At 37.4% G+C, this 15,373-nt stretch overlaps 1 protein-coding gene across 1 annotated transcript; it reads left to right on the forward strand.

The window, feature by feature from the left end:
- The first annotated feature begins 13,293 nt into the window (after nt 1–13,293).
- On the forward strand, nt 13,294–14,766 carry LOC110798168 (uncharacterized). Its single transcript, XM_022003335.2, has 2 exons — nt 13,294–13,735; nt 13,784–14,766. The coding sequence occupies exons 1-2, from the start codon at nt 13,294–13,296 to the stop codon at nt 14,764–14,766; spliced, it is 1,425 nt and encodes a 474-aa protein (XP_021859027.2).
- Nucleotides 14,767–15,373: the final 607 nt, after the last annotated feature.

Below are 15,373 nucleotides of genomic sequence, written 5' to 3' on the forward strand. Positions count from 1 at the left end.
AAATATTATATTTGTTAGGCGTGATAGAACAATCAGATTTAGTTAGTTTAACAGTTCATAAAAAGGGCGAGGAAAGCAATTAAATCATTGAAAAGGGACACATTACGACGCACCCTTGAGAGGTGCGTCACAGTTCTCAGAAAACTAACCACTTTGACTTTGCTATTTCTCCTTTTTATTTAACGAATCTCAATTATGGGACAGGATACGTTCTGTTCGATTTATGGATCGATTGCGACAGAACGCGTGAACAATTTCGCAGCGTGAGGTTTAGGCTAAGAGTTGGAGTCAATACTCAGAATATAATTGTGTGTTGTGTGTGTGTTCCTTTCACGTCGAATTTGGGGCTGTATTTATAGGGAAGAGTTCGTGGAAAGATAGAATTTCAGAGTTCTTATCCACAAAGACTTAGGAAAAAACACGTACCCAGGTATTTTCAGCGCCCAGGGCCAGGCGTTGAAAATAGGGTTTGGGCTATTTTTTTAGTCAGATTCGGATTCCTGAAATCCGTAGTGTTTGAGACTTAATCGAGTCTTTTAGTGCGTATTAACTTTGTGACGGGATGCGTCTGGGCCCGTTACGAACTCTAGGCTCGTTAGGATTTTAATTAATACGTAACTCTTATTTCCGAATCATATTAGGAATAGGATTCTCGCAGTTTTCTATCTCATTTAGGATTTATGTTGGAGTGCAACACCTAATTCTGACAGGTTTCTATCTTTTATGACTTGCCACTTTTAGAAGCTACCCTTTACAGCAGTTACTATTTTTAGCAGGTTTCCATAAATAGCAGTTTTCTATAAATAGCAGGTTTTGGGTGAAATGAAAAGGGGAATTGAGATTCGTTATTTTATAGGAGATGCGTTGTCAAGTGGAGATTTATGCTTTCATCATCGAACCTTTCCCTTTCGGGAATGGGGACAAAAGTAGGTGTCTACACTTGGTATTAGACTTAATGCACCTTGGGTGAAGGATATATTTTCTTCAGTCTCCCACTTGTCATTCAGACAAGTGTGCATTCACATTCCTTCGTCGCTTAGTGTTACTTGCCTAACATAAGGTAAGATCCAAGCCATCCTTATTAGGTCCAGAAGTGTTTCTCGGATTACAGAGCTCAACTGTTAAAATTTTACAGAAGGTTAAGCCTTAATCGTTCTGAGCACGGCCATGCATTTTCACAGTATCTAACTCTCCGAGAGGCCTTGTTACACAACAACACCATATCCTATCAAAGATAGGAGGACAAATCCATTCTTGCAATCTATGAACACTCACTTTGATTCATAGTACGCCCAATAACTGCTTTTATAGCCTCCTTTTACGGTGCGACGTTTAGCTACCATCAAAGCGAACTAATTCTCAAACGAGCAGACATAATCGCTCATATTTTGAGGAATGGTTCTAATCACCATTAATGAGAACTACTTATGACATAAATTTAATCTCTTAAAGTGTTCTCATGGTCAATCCGATACAAGATCTAATAAGTATCTATGCAAAAGATTCTGACATCTAGTCAACCTAGTTCAAGAAACAGAACTAAAAATCTACTTGCAATCTAATCTTCATTAGTCATTGGTCGTCCACCTTTTAATGGCCTGGATTAGGGATCCTTTGTGACTTCAATATTCAAGTTCACTTATGGGTATTTCTTTGTCGAAGAATCCATCTTGACATCCCATTTGAATGATTTGAATCACATGGACTTATCATTTAATACTAAACTAAAATTAAATGAATATATATGAAATAACAAATTTCATAAATATGAAATGGTTAAACCAATTGTTTTAAACATAGATCTAACAAATGTTCTAAAACAAAACTTAGAAAATCAAAGCCATTCTCCAACATGCTTGATTCCCATGGTTGCTACATGTGCGTTGTGCTTCACTTGTGGCAACGGTTTAGTCAATGGATCCGCGTCGTTGTAGTCAGTTCCAACCTTGCAAATCTCGATTTCTTTCCTTTCAACGATCTCTCGAAGTATATGAAATCGCCGCAGTACGTGCTTGGACTTCTGGTGGCTCCTAGGCTCCTTTGCCTGGGCAATGGCTCTGCTATTGTCGCAATACAAAGCCACTGGTCCTTTAATGGATGGGACAACCCCAAGTTCTTCGATGAACTTCCGAATCCAAATAGCTTCCTTTGCTGCTTCTGAGGCAGTAATGTACTCGGCTTCAGTTGTAGAATCCTTAATAGTTCTTTTGCTTCGCACTTTTCCAGCTTACTGCTCCGCCATTAAGGAAGAACACAAACCCAGACTGTGATCTGAAATCATCTCTGTTGGTTTGAAAGCTTGCGTCCGTATAGCCCTTAACAATCAACTCATATGTACCACCATAAACCAGAAACCGATCCTGTAACACCCCGTATTTTTAAAGCTTATTTTATTATTCTGTAATTACGATTATTGAGCGTAATTACGTCATAAATTTCTCTGATATATCCTAATGTTTATATCATGTCTAATTTTTTTGTGTCATGATACCCCATATTATTTAGCCTGATTTATTATTCTGTGATTACGATTATTAACATAATTACGTCCCAAATTTTTCCGATATTATTTTAAATTACCTTATTATGTTCACGTTTTATATTGTGACGTGATACGAAATATTTAAGCCCAATTTTTGATAACCCATAATCTGATTCTTCAGCCAAACTTTGTAAATTACAGTTTTACCCTTAGTCAATTAAAAGACCAAAGTCCATTTTTACTTCTTCATTCCATACGTGTAAATAGAGAGCTTGTTCCCCAAGTTGTTTGACTTCTATTGTAAAAACCAAAATCCATTATTTCTTCTCCTTCCTTGCGTGGCTAATAGTTTGATTGCCAAATGTTAAAGAATTTCTCAACTTTATGACTCACAATGTCAATAATCTGTATATATTGCACTTCAACTTCAGTCATCTTCAAACCATTTCAATGTTCTATCTTATTAATTCAAGTTGGGTAATTTTCCATTGTTTTCTTCCTTTTTTTGTGAGCTACAAATGCCATAGCCAAGCCATAAAAGCTTCATGCACTTCTGAAAATACCTATGAGCACCGTCCATTTAAATACCCATAAATTGCAAAACCCGAAACCCGAATTGCTCACTTTCTCTCCTTTACCCGCGGTTTTACGGCGGCTACGGCCCGCTTATGCCGCCGCCTCATTTTTCCGGCCACCTCACCAACCTCCGTGAGCCACCGGAGCTCTTCTGTTCTGGCGTTTCCATTGCTGCGCTTAATTGCAAGCTTTCTTGTTTCTCTGTTCTTCGCTGCTGCTTTGCTACTGCTATTCCTCTTTCTTTTTCAATTATAATCCAAAAACTTGGGAATGTTATTTAGTGGAAGTTGGCCCAAAATTCAAAAGGTAGACTTTAGTTTTATTAAGGATTGTTGCATTCTTCTCATTGAAATTGGGCAAATGGACCGTGAGTGGACAAAAGTAAGTGTTGTACTATTTGTTAGTGAGTTCTTTAATTAATGATTATTGTTAAGAAAATTGTTGACTTCTTTTTGTTGGTACAAATTATTATGGATGAGACGTTGGAGAATGGAGAGCAAGAGTTATGGTTTTTGAATGGATTTTCGTACTAAATTAAGCATGTGGTTTACTATATCGAGGTAACTATTATGTCCAGCACTTATTTATATGCCCGTATAAAGTTTTAAGGTGTCATTATTATGTCTAACATTTTAGCCTACATGCTCGGATGTATTATGAAATTTTATGTCCAACGTTTATGTTTATGCCCGTATGTGTATTATGTGATTTATGTGCTAAATGTTATGATAGATTATTTATGACTATGATGATATGTTAAAGTATTTCATTATTTTATGATGTTAAAAACTTTGTTCGGGAATAATTATGATTTTTATAAAGTTACTTTAAAGAAATACGATGTTGCTTTTGTCGGCCTGGAAAAGTGAACTGAACTAGTAAATGTACAAGTTATAGGTGGAGGCAAGTTAAAGTCAAAGTTAAAGTTAAAGGGAACCAGTCCCCCCTGGAAAGATGTAAGAAAAGTCCCGCCAAAGCCTGTACTTGCCAATGAGCTGTAAAGGAAATGATTCCTCGCCGACACAGTTTTCAAGATAACGAGATTAAGTTAGTTATTTCCGAACAATAAATGCTAATGATTGATATGTGCCAAATGATTTTCAAAATAAAACCGTTTTGACGGGCTGGAGTAATATTACTGAGTTTTCCACTCATTTTTGGTTTTTTTTCTGTGTTTTTCCTGTTTTCTATTTGTATGATGATGCACAGGTTCGATTAAGGAGCTCAAGTTGCTCAAATGAGAGTTATTACTGGAGCTGGTTATTTATTATGGAGATATCGAGATGAGAAATTATTTATTAGGGAAATCCTGTTACTGAGGTTGTTATAAGAATATTGACTTATATTTATTTTTGGGAAAGTTGTATTATTTATTTAATGTTATTAAGGATTATTTTATTTGTGGGCCCATACCCACAGGTCCCAGGATTATTTTATGTCTATTTCCGCTGCCAATGATCAGTTAAGTACGGTTTATTACCGATAATTAAGGTGCCGAAAAGTTGGGGCGTTACAGATCCTTAGTCCTTTTCAAGTACTTTAGGATATTATTGGGAGCAGTCGAATGTGCCTCACCTGGTTCTGACTGGTACCTGCTCGTTGCACTGAGTGCGAACGAAACATCCGGCCTTGTACAAATCATAGCATACATGATGGATCCAATAGCCGAAGCGTATGGAATTCCACTCATCTTTCTACGCTCATGCATCAAATGTCTTGGGACACTGAGTCTTGCTTAGATACGTGCCATGTGACATGGGTAGATGGCCTCTCTTGGCTTTCATCATATTGAACCTAGCTAGCACTTTGTCAATGTAAGTGCTATGGCTTAGTCCAATCATCATGTTAGATCTATCCCTATAGATCTTGATGCACAATATGTACTGTGCCTCTCCTAAGTCCTTCATTGAGAAACACTTTCCAAGCCAAGTCTTCACAGACTCCAACATAGGAATGTCGTTTCCAATAAGTAGTATGTCATCTACATACAAGACTAGGAATGCAATTTTACTCCCACTGACCTTCTTGTATACACAAGATTCGTCATGATTCTTGATGAAGCCAAACTTATTGACTGCTTCATCAAATTGTTTATTCCAACTCCTTGATGCCTGCTTTAATCCGTAAATGGATTTCTTAAGCTTGCATACCTTTCCTTGGTTCTTTTGATCGACAAAACCCTCTGGATGTAACATAAACACAGTCTCTTCAAGAACACCATTCAAGAAGGTTGTTTTGACATCCATTTGCCATATTTCATAGTCATGAAACGCGGCAATCGCAAGGATTATCCGAATAGACTTAAGCATCGCGACTGGAGAAAAGTTTTCATCGTAGTCAACGCCGTGAACTTGCCTGTAACCTTTTGCTACCAATCTAGCCTTGTATATGTATACAATTCCATCTTTGTCTTTCTTCAATTTGAAGATCTATTTGCATCCGATTGGTGTAAACCCATCCGAAAAATCTACCAAATCCCAGACTTGATTTTCAGACATGGAGTCTATTTCAGATTTCATGGCCTCTAACCATTTAGTGGAGCTTGGGCTCGTCATAGCTTGCTTGTAAGTCATAGGTTCGTCACTATCTAATATGAGAATGTCTAAGTTTTCAGTCAAGAGGACGCCTGTCCATCTGTCCGGCTGAACCTTAGTTCTATTTGACTTACGAGGGGCAACAACGTTTTGAGGAACTACTACCAGTGGCTCTTCTAAAGACCTTGGAGGTTCTTCGACCTGAACTGCTTCCAAAGAGTTCTTGGTTCGTTGTTTGTCTCGAATCTCTTCGAGGTCTATTATTTTCCCACTTGTCAATTTGGAAATATGATTTCTTTCCAAAAAGACATCGTCACGAGCAACGAATACTTTGATGTCTGACTTGTTGTAGAAGTAATACCCCTTTGTTTCTTTTGGATACCCAACGAAGATTTTTTTTTTCAGATTTTGGTTCAAGCTTGTCCAAAATTAATCGCTTGACATATGCTTCGCAACCCCAAATCTTTAGAAAAGACAACTTTGGAAGTTTCCCAGTCCATAATTCGTATGGAGTCTTTTCAACAGCTTTTGACGGAGCACGATTCAGTGTGAGTGCTGCAGTTTGCAACGCATGTCCCCAAAATTGTAAAGGAAGTTCGGCTTGACCCATCATTGACCTGACCATATCGAGTAAGGTCCTGTTTCTCCGTTCCGACACTCCATCCCATTGAGGTGTCTCCGGAGCAGTCAATTTAGAAAGAATACCGCATTCTTTTAGATGGTCATCAAACTCGTGGCTAAGATATTCACCTCCTCGATCTGATCTTAGAGATTTGATTTTCTTGCCATGTTGATTCTCTACTTCATTTTGAAATTCGGAATTTCTCAAACGATTCAGACTTGTGTTTCATTAAGTAAATATAGCCACATCTACTGAAATCATCCGTAAACATTATGAAATAGCTGAACTCACCTCTAGCTTTCGTACTCATAGGCCCACATACGTCCGTATGTATTAGCCCTAGTAGTTCGCTTGCTCTTTCTCCCACCTTTGAGAAAGGTTGCTTTGTCATTTTGCCAAGCAAACAAGATTCGCATTGATCAATCTTCTCTAAGTCGAATGATTCTAGAATTCCCTTCCGTTGAAGTAATTTCATACGCTTTGTGTTTATATGGCCTAATCGACAATGCCACAGAAATGTGAGATCTGAATCACCAGTTTTAGCCTTTTTAGTATTTATGTTATAAATGTGTTTGCTCGTATCTAGCACATATAGACCATTTTCTTGTCGTGGTGAACCATAAACATTCCATTCAAAGCAAAAGAACAACTATTGTCTTTAAATTGAAAACTAAAACCTTTAGAATCCAAACTTGAAACGGAAATGATGTTTCCGGTGATACTAGGAGCATATAACAGTTTTCTTGTTCTAAAACAAAACCACTAGGCAAAGAAATAAAATAAGATCCTACGGCTAATGCAACAATCCCTGCTCCATTTCCCACACGTAGATCCATCTCGCCTTTATCAAGCCTTCTACTTCTCCTTAGTCCCTGCAAATTAGAACATAAGTGTGAGCCACAACCATTATCTAATACCCAAGAAGTAGAATTAGCAAGATTACAATGTATAACATACATACCTGAAGGAGAAGCAACGTTTCCGTCCTTCTTCTCTTCCTTTAGTTTAGGGAAATCTCGTTTGTAATGACCAATTTCATTACAAAAATGCATTGCGATGTTGAAGGAGAAGCATTTTTCCTCATCTTGCTCTTGGAAGCCGCCAGTTGCCCTCCGGGAGTGGATGAAGATCAAGCCTTGCTTATCTTCCCCTTGCACACTTTCTTGAATTTAGTGCACCTCACATTCAAAGGGTCTTGCTTGAACTTAAGGATTCTCTCGAATTTCTCGAGCAATTCCACAAGTTCACAGAATGTGCTCTCTTTCTGATTAAAGAGATAGTGCATCTTAAACCCCTCATAATCCCTATGAAGAGAATTCAGCACTAGTGCAATAGCTATCGACTCTTTGACGGAACCACCAAGTCTCTCAATTGTGAAAAATAATCCAGACATCATATCCACATGAGACCGAATTAGTGTGTTTTTGTCCATCTTAACTGAGTAAATGCGCTTTTGTGCCTCTAGAAGCTCGTCTCTAGGCACGATCTGTGTGGGGTAATGAGTTTGAGATTGCTCATTGAATTAGCCAATTCATCAACCCTTTTGCCACCAGTTTGGCACTTGGGTTGAAACCCTGCACGACATCTATCCCCAAGACGATTTAGGAGAGCATGAGGCTCAAAAGTAATGAACTTCCCTCTCCAATTTTCAGGAATAGACTTTAGGATAAACTCCGTGATAAGGTACTTGTGAAGTGCCCAACTTCTGTACCTTTCAGGAGTCATACCCTGCGCATCATAGCTAGGAAAAGGTTGTTCAATGACATAGTGCATGTCATTAACTTTTAAAAGTTCGATAAGTTTCCTTTCCCATTCAAGAAAGTTAGTCAAGTTTAACTCGACATCCAGAATTTCCGATGATTTGATTGTTGTTATGTATGCGGCTATTTGATTACTACATTTGAAAAGAATTCGCAATAAATAACCATTCATAACTTAATAACTTTAAAATAAATGTTAGCATGCAATCATTAAAGCTATTAAACATTTCATTCATGCAAAAGCAAAAACATGGTCCAAAATGAATGAAACAATTCCAAGACCCTAAAAGTCCGAGTTAAGCCCATTATTGGGGTCTAAGTTTTGCAATAATTCACCAATTGGGACCTCACTTTTTTTTGGTCAATAATTGGGACCTAAGGTTAGATTTTTGGTAGTTTAACTCACCTTTAACTCAAGGTTGACTATTCAAACTAATAAAATAAATCAAAAATAAATTATAAGAGTTATGACTTAATAAGTAGTATTATTTGCCAATTTTTTTAGGGGTTTTATTAGGTTTATTTTGTTCGTCTTTAGATTTGAGTTAATTGGTACTTGTTAATTTTGTGATTTTTTGTTCCCATCAAAAAAAAATGTGATTTTTTGTGAGATTAATGATTGAATTGGTTAATTTTGTGATTTTGTATGATATTAATGCTGCTAAATTTTATTGTTTTTGTGTTGATTTTGATCGATTTGTTATTGTTTGATTTTTTTTTTAATGTTTATTTCGTGATGTTTATACCTTAATACTTAAGGAGAGCAAATTTTTTGCATACTTTATAAATTGATTGAAAGTAAAATGAGGTTCGACCATTGTTTCAAACGAAGATGCCTTTTAAAGGGGTGACGTACAGTGAGAAGTATGATAGATTGATACATAATACGAAGTATTTTTAGGATGTGACTCGTATACTCATTTTCTTTTAAAAAAACATGGGTCGGTACGGGCTGGGCTATGCTAAATAGGTCACTTGAACTGACTAAATATGACTTGTTTATGACCCGAACAGACCAATTTCATTAAGTTTGGGCCTGAGCCGCCCTTGACATGGCCCATTTTATAGCTCTATGTTAAAGGAAACATTTTGGTTTTGTTGGTTTCGAAGTAAAATTATGTAAATATTAGAAATTAGTTACTTAATTTTTTTTTATCAATTTATCGTTGAACTGTGAACTTTAAATCTATAATGGACGAACTTCATTAATAAATAAAATAGAAATTAATGTGGTGTTGGTAGTTTCCGATGATGTTTGTTCAAGAGGGGGATATTGGAAGTGTAAGAATAACAATTAATTAATTAAATTAGTTTTGTATTTTTGCAAAAATAAAATGTTATAATTATATTTCTTATTTCTTAACCCAAGGACTTAACATTTTTTTAACCACCATAGTTAACTTTGGCTAAAAAAGTAAGATGAGGTCCCAATTATTGACCAAAAATAAGTAAGGTCCCAATTGGTGATTTTTTGTAAAACTTGGACCCCAATCATGGGGTTAACTCCTAAAAGTCCTAAATCCTTAAGCAGCTTTGGCATGTCTTAAGTAGTTTAAGATTCTAGGAAAGCAAAACCTATTGCTAGTAATCTCCAAATTACTCTTGGTTAATAAATTAATACCATAATTTATCCCATTGCCACAACATAATGCCATTGTTGTTTGAGTTGAAACTATGATCAACGTGCTCCTTTGGGACGCCTTACCATCTAAGTCAACTAATATAGCACCTCGCTTTGGCATAAACCTACTACGTTAGATCCTTAGATTTTTGTAAGTGCTTGATTTGGAAGGCAATTTTTAAACTCAATATTACTTTGGACCTAGTTGTTTCTATGTTGGTTCGATTATTTAGTGAACTTAATCTAATCGAGTCATACAAACAACCTATTCATGCATAATATACATTCATTCAAGCATAATATATATAAACTGCATAAATAAATTGGTGAACTAGTATGGCCCAAAACTCTTGTCTTGAAGCATCCAATCTTCTTCACCATCTTGTTAGCTTGGCATCATCTTGAATCTTCATTCAATACTAACTTAAAGTTCTAAACTAGAAATGCTTGAAATAATAAAATTACATCAAAATATCCATGGTACGCAAACCATATTTAAAACTTTACATTCAAAGATAGAACGGTTCGCAGACCGTATTTAACTATCCTAAAATGGCCATACTAGTCACTTGGAGTACCTGCATTACATAAAATATACATTATATGCATTCACCCATTCGTATGCTAAAACGAATGGCCCATATAATTATGCAAGTATTTACGTGAATTAATTAAAATTCACGTTCACATAAACGCGTCCTAAAAGATTAATCAATTTCCAAATTATTAATCCTTAGATTTTATTCTAATTAAAATTGAATTTAATTAAAATAACGCGACCTACGAAAATAATTAAAATAATTATTTCATTTTTAATTTCATTTAGCGGCTCCCACTCAAACCAATAATTATTCCGGATAATTAATTATTTAAATATTAAATTAAACCCGTGGCCCGACCCAAGTTAAATAAAATAATTATTAATCATCCCGTTATCCCATTTTAATGCAAATATAAAAGTCAAGCCCAACAAAACAAAAAAAAATTTGTTCAAGTGCAAGTGCGGGCTAGGCTTGCGCCCAGCCCAGCAATGCACGTTGTGGCCTACGAGGCACACGAGCAATGCCCATGCCCTCGCAGCCAACGCGCCCACGTGCCCGCAGCTCTCGCTGCCCCCGTGTGCTGCTGTGCTCGACGCTGCGCAAGGCAAGGCTGCCTTTCTTGCTCGCAGCTCTCGCAAGCCAAGGCGCCTGCCTTGCTCGCCCCTTCCCTCGCCCAGCGCGCGCGCGGCGCGCAGCATGCTTGCTGCTGCCCGCGTTCGCTGCAGCTCGGCACAAGCGTGGCAGCCCGCGTGGCTCGATGAGCCACACGTCCATCCCACCTCGAGTTCGTGCCTTTGGTTCGTGCCTACGGACCAACTTAATTAAAAAAATTAATTTCACGAACGTTTGCACCTAAGTTATTTTTCATAAAAATTTACTATTTTTATTTTCGAAAAATAACGTTTTTACGATTTAATTAATTTAACAACAATTCCAATTTCGTTAAAATTATTAAATCCAGGCTAACATTATTCAAATTTTAAGAATGAACGATTTCAACTGAAAATTTGAACTTTTAAATAATCAAATCTAAAACTTTAAATCTTTCTAAACATTTAAATTTCCGATTTTTACGAATTTGGTTTAAGTATCGATTAAAATTAACGAAACTATTCAAAATTTTAATCCAATAATTTTTAAATTTCGCCATCAACCATGAAATTATATTCCCTTTCCCAGTTAACCAAATTACTAAATCCGAATTATTTAAAAAATCAATTAGCGATCTAAAATTTACGAATTTGGGGAAAGCAGAATTAGGGTTTATACTTATCAGAAACTGCTGAAATTTTTAACATAATTAAAGAATATACCCAGAAACATTGTGTCAAACTTTCAATCCATTCTGAGTAGTTTAGGTTGACCAATTAATTGAAAAACTTTCCGAATTTGTTAATTTTAACTCAAAAATTAACAAAAACGCCCAAAAACACATATTTAGAGGCCTGTTTTTGCAATTTTGTTCACATTAAATGATCTTAGAAAATCGTTTTCAATCAGATTAGGGTCAGAAAAGTCGAAAATACGAAACTTTTTGAATTCAGAACCTATTACGCAATTAATCCAATAATTCATAATAATTCCGAAAAATCAACAAAAAATCCCAAAATTTCGACAACAACAAAAACAATTAAATCATGCTAAAAAATGCTTTGAAGTGTTTTAAAAAAACTCTCTCTCATGGTACGAGGCGCACGATAAGGGCCATCTGCTATCCTACGCCACCTCCATTGATGGGGAGAAAGAAGAAGATGCCGGCTGTTTCTGGGCCAGGAAATAATGGAGATTCTTCTCCTTTGGTTGCTTCTCATGATTCTGTGACTCAAGCGTCTATCTTGGACACCACGCAACAGCTCACGTACGCTATGGCAGAAGAAATTCTTGCTGAACCTTCTTCAATGGCGGATCCGAAATTGGTTCATCCCAGTGCTGGACCTATTTCCATTAGGCTACAAGAGGTAATTAAAGAACACCATAACTCCCTTTTTTCTTCTCCTATTTCGAACCTTGTGGTTTCTGGATCTGGAATGTTAGAAGCAATTTCTGCAAAAGCTAGCTCTGTTAACCCTGAATCTATGCGTATTGTGAGTAGGAAATTGAATATGGGGGGGGAGATTCTGGGATTCCTGTAGTTGATAAACCTCAAAGCTCTTGGGCCAGTAAGGTTAGGGGTAGTTTACTTGCTACTAAAGGAAAGGCATTAAGCTATGTTGCTCCTGTGTGTATTGGTGATAAGGTCATTGCTCAACTGCAGCAGCCAGAAATAGATAAATGTAATGCTCACTGGGCTAATGCAGTAGTCATGTTTGTGTTGGGTGAAACACCAACAATTGCTTCTGTACTCAGGTTTATTGCTAAGGAATGGAGTCAAGTGGCAACCCCCAAAGTTTTTCTTCATGATGAAGGTTACTTTGTGATTAGGTTCTGTTCTTCGGAAGATAGAAACTCTATTCTATATGCTGGCCCTCAGTACTTTTATGGTAAACCAGCCATCATCAAGCAATGGTCCTCCCAATTTAGCTTCCAGGAGGAAGTTTTGAAGGTTATTCCGCTGTGGGTGAGGTTTCCAAATCTACCTCTAAACTGTTGGGGAGAGGATTCCTTGAGTAGGATTGGCAGTGTTCTTAGAGTTCCCTTGTTTGCAGATGAATGTACTACACAGCAGTTGAGAATATCTTTTGCTAGGGTTTTGGTTGAAGTGGATGTGACTAACCCTCTCCCTAGCTCCATCACTATTGCTGATCCATCTGGTCAGGAATTTGAACAAACTGTTACTTATGATTGGAAACCAGACTACTGCAAGAAGTGTTGCCTGGTGGGACACAATTGTGAGACTTCTGCTAAGAAAGTTAACAATGCTAGACCCCCTGAGAAGAAGGTAGTGAAGAAGTGGGTTCCTAAAAAAGTTCAGCAAGCTCCACAGAACCAACAACAACAACAACTTCAACAGACCACTCCTGTTGGCACTTCTGTTGTTGTTCACTCTGATGATGATGCAGGGTGGAAAATTGATGCTAGAAGGACTAAGCACAGGGAAGCTCAACAAGTGAGGACAATTACTCCAATTCAAAACTCATTCAGAGTTCTCACCCCTGAACATGGTGGCATAGAAGTTGTAGATGAAGAAGGAGAGGAACACAATGATCTCCCCCCCTGATGATAATCTGTGCATGGAATGTGAGGGGCCTTAATGACCCTAATAAGACAAGAGCATTGAAAAGCTTTCTGTCAGTAAATAAGGTGGATGTGATTGCTGTCTTAGAAACAAGAGTCAAAGAGAATAATAATAGTAAAATTCAGCAGAAGCTAGGTGGTGGTTGGTCTTGGCACTGTAATTCTGCTTGTAATCCCAGAGGGAGAATTTGGGTAGGGTGGAAGAATGTGAATGCTACTGTCAACATTTTACTCACTCATGAGCAATTAGTTCATGGGGAACTAGTGGATAGCAAGGGTGTTTCAGTCTGTTTCATTACCTTTGTGTATGGCTTACATACTGTTGAAACCAGGAAGGCTTTGTGGTCATCCCTTTCTGGTATCTATGCTATGGTTACTTCTTCTCCATGGATAGGTCTTGGAGATTTCAATGCTGGTCTCTCAAGTAATGACAGGGTTAATGGAGCATGTGTTACCACTTATGAAACTTAAGATTTTGAGAACTTTCTGCTTAACTCTGGAGTGAATGAATTGAGAAGCACTGGCCACTTTTTTTCTTGGAGTAATAAGAGTTTGGGGGATGCTAGGGTGACTAGTAGAATAGACAGAGCTTTGGGAAATGGATGCTGGATGATGAAATTTGGGCATTTAGCTGTGGACTATCTTAACCCTTCAATCTCAGACCATTCCCCTCTTTTGTTAAAATTTGGTGATGATCATAAAGGTGGGGGGAGGCCCTTTAAGTGTTTTAACTTTCTGGCAAATCATTCTCAGTTTGCAGAAGTTGTTGCTCAAGATTGGGATAATCCTATTAAGGGTACTCCTTTAAGCAAAGTTTGGTTTAAGCTGAAAAGGCTAAAACACAAACTGAAGTCCCTTCACAAAGAGGAGTTTGCAAATATCACTATGAGAATTCAAAAAGCTCAACAAGAGTTGGAAGAAGTTCAAAATCAGTTATGTTCTGATCCTGCAGATTTGTTAATGCAAGTTGAAGAGAAGAGATGTACTGGAAATCTTAGAAAGTGGCTATTTGTGGAAGAATCTGCTTTGAAGCAGAAATCTAGAATCCAATGGCTAGCTGATGGGGATTCTAACTCTAAGTTCTTTTATGCTTCTGTCAAGCAAAGAAGAAACATGAATAGAATCTCTTTGCTGTACACTACTCAAGGGCATAAAATTGTGGATCCTGGGGAAATTACTGTGGAAATTCAGAAATTCTATATGGCTCTTCTTGGTACAGCTGCTACTCACATTTCTAAGCCTGATCTCCCCTCTCTTAGATCAGGCCCAAGATTGTCTAGAATTGCAGCTCTATCTCTATGTGTGCCAGTTACCACTGATGAGATTGACTTGGCTCTCAAGTCCATTGATGACAGTAAAGCTCCAGGGTTGGATGGATACAATGCTGTGTTTTTTAAGAAAGCATGGCCTTGGATTAAAGAAGATGTGTATGAAGTTGTCAAGTTCTTCTTTTAGAAAGGGGAAATGTATCCTGGTATGAACTGCACCTCTGTTACTCTGGTACCTAAGGTACCTAATGCTTCCTGTGTTAAAGATTTTCGTCCTATTGCATGCTGTTCCACTCTTTACAAAATCATATCTAAGATTCTTACAGCAAGGCTGCAAAAAGTTATTACTGAAGTGGTCAGTGAATGCCAATCAGGGTTTATCCCTGGGAGGTTCATTGCTGACAACATTTTGATGGCAACTGAATTAATCAAGGGGTATGGTAGAGCTCATATTTCCCCTAGATGTGTCCTAAAAGTTGATCTAAAAAAAGCTTATGACTCAGTTGACTGGAGCTTTCTTCGGACTGTTCTGCAAGAGCTAGGGTTCCCTCAAGTGTTTGTGAAGTGGATCATGACTTGTATTACAACTGTTTCCTACTCTATTCTCATCAATGACTTTCCTAGAAAACCATTCCAAGCAAAAAAAGGGCTGAGACAGGGGGATCCTCTCTCCCCTTTCCTGTTTGCTATTGGTATGGAATACTTGACAAGATGTATGAACCAATTGAAGCAAAATCCTGATTTTAACTTCCATCCTAGGTGTGAGAAGCTCAATATTACTCATCTGATGTTTG

The sequence above is a fragment of the Spinacia oleracea genome, chromosome 5 (assembly GCF_020520425.1).
Source record: "Spinacia oleracea cultivar Varoflay chromosome 5, BTI_SOV_V1, whole genome shotgun sequence".
Lineage (NCBI taxonomy): Eukaryota > Viridiplantae > Streptophyta > Magnoliopsida > Caryophyllales > Amaranthaceae > Spinacia > Spinacia oleracea.